General features: G+C 24.0%; 1 protein-coding gene across 1 annotated transcript in view; it reads right to left on the bottom strand.

The window, feature by feature from the left end:
* Nucleotides 1–470: 470 nt before the first annotated feature.
* The window catches only part of LOC105620748, a gene marked incomplete at its 5' end in the record, with an annotated part of 5859 nt that continues 4773 nt past the window's right edge, over nucleotides 471–1556 (bottom strand). The window contains one exon of the mRNA XM_012202238.1: nucleotides 471–705. Coding sequence (XP_012057628.1) covers nucleotides 471–705 — 235 coding nt within the window. The remainder of the gene's footprint in view (nucleotides 706–1556) is intronic.

Raw genomic sequence — 1556 nt, 5'->3', positions numbered from 1 at the left:
ATAAAAAGAATCCATTATTTTTGCATGAAATTGAATGGAAAAATAATGGATTTCTTTTTATTATATCTAATATTAATTTTATTACAATATATTTTATTATACATATTGATAAACGCCACATCTATGTGTAAAATTGTGAAATGAAATATTGTTTATTTTTTCAAATAATTTTTTCAATAATTTTTACCTAACATGACTGTATATTATTTCGTCTTCTTTTGTAAAAATCTCTTTCTTTGTAAAATCATTTATTACTTCGCGGTAAATTAATATTTTCTAGACAACAAAAGAATCTGACACGTCATAAGTCATAAGATATTTTTGCATCTAAAAGATAACTTAAAGACGTCACAATTTTAGATCTTGTATTGTTTGACACATATAATGAATTAATTATACAATAATTACCTTTAGATTTTTCTTTTATTGAAACATCTTAATCTGATATCTTGTGTTCTTCGATTAAATTCTCAATCAAAATGATAATTAAATATATTGACTTTTGTGTACTGTTTCCCGAATTTTAAGTAAGCAGAAATGGAAAAATGTTTTGTACTATAAATTGATAAACGCATTAAACTATTAAAAATCGCACGAAAGAATGGAGACCACCAAGCATCAGGTCGCATTAAGTATTTCAACACAAAGTGATACGTGTTGAACATATACCAGCTGTAAAACGGCATAGATGAAGTATCTGAAAATATATTATTATATATACATAAATGATTTAAATTTATTCAACACCTATGATAACCTATATCTTTATTAATGTAGATTAACTTTGATCTTGATTTAATGCGCAAGCAACATTTATATCTATATCTATATCTATATCTATCGATATTTTATATCTATCGACATAACATGTCTGACAAAAAATTTAGAAGTATCGAAGAAATAGGAAAATGATTTGATAAATTTATCGCAATAAATAAAGACCAATCTTTCTATTGAGTCAGAATCTTATAACTTGCCTAAAAAGTGGAGAAAAGTAGTTAAAATAATAATGATTATTTTCATGACTAAACTATGTTGATATGTTTTGACAATGAATATTAAATTTTATAAAAAATAATGGATTATTTGTACATCTAAACTTTGATATGAAAATCTTGAATAAGAGATCGTATTATCAACACGCTTAAGGAGCTGTATTAGTAAAATGTTATTTGTACATTTAACTCTGCATAACTCGAAATATGTACAGTCAAATAAAATGTTAAATAATGAACAAAACACTCAAATGTACATATAATATTCATGTAATGATACGCTCAAGTTTAAAGAAATCAAGAAGCAGATATAATTAAATGCTTAACGCGGTACTTTCCAAATATTTCGAAATGCTCGAAAATAGAAATATGTTGTAACAAATGTCATTATAACAAGGCTTGTGTATTGACATATTAGGGCCATTGTGAATAATGCCTTTATGCCTACAAGGTCTATTATAATCTTCTTATCTATATATATTTTTATTATTTATCGTATGTAAATGATATGTATATACGTATATATATATATATATATATATATATATATATATATATATA

This window comes from Atta cephalotes (genome assembly GCF_000143395.1).
Source record: "Atta cephalotes unplaced genomic scaffold scaffold00028, whole genome shotgun sequence".
NCBI classification, from domain to species: Eukaryota; Metazoa; Arthropoda; class Insecta; order Hymenoptera; family Formicidae; genus Atta; species Atta cephalotes.
Note: the sequence above shows the minus strand (reverse complement) of the source record. Positions and strands in the feature narration are given on the sequence as shown.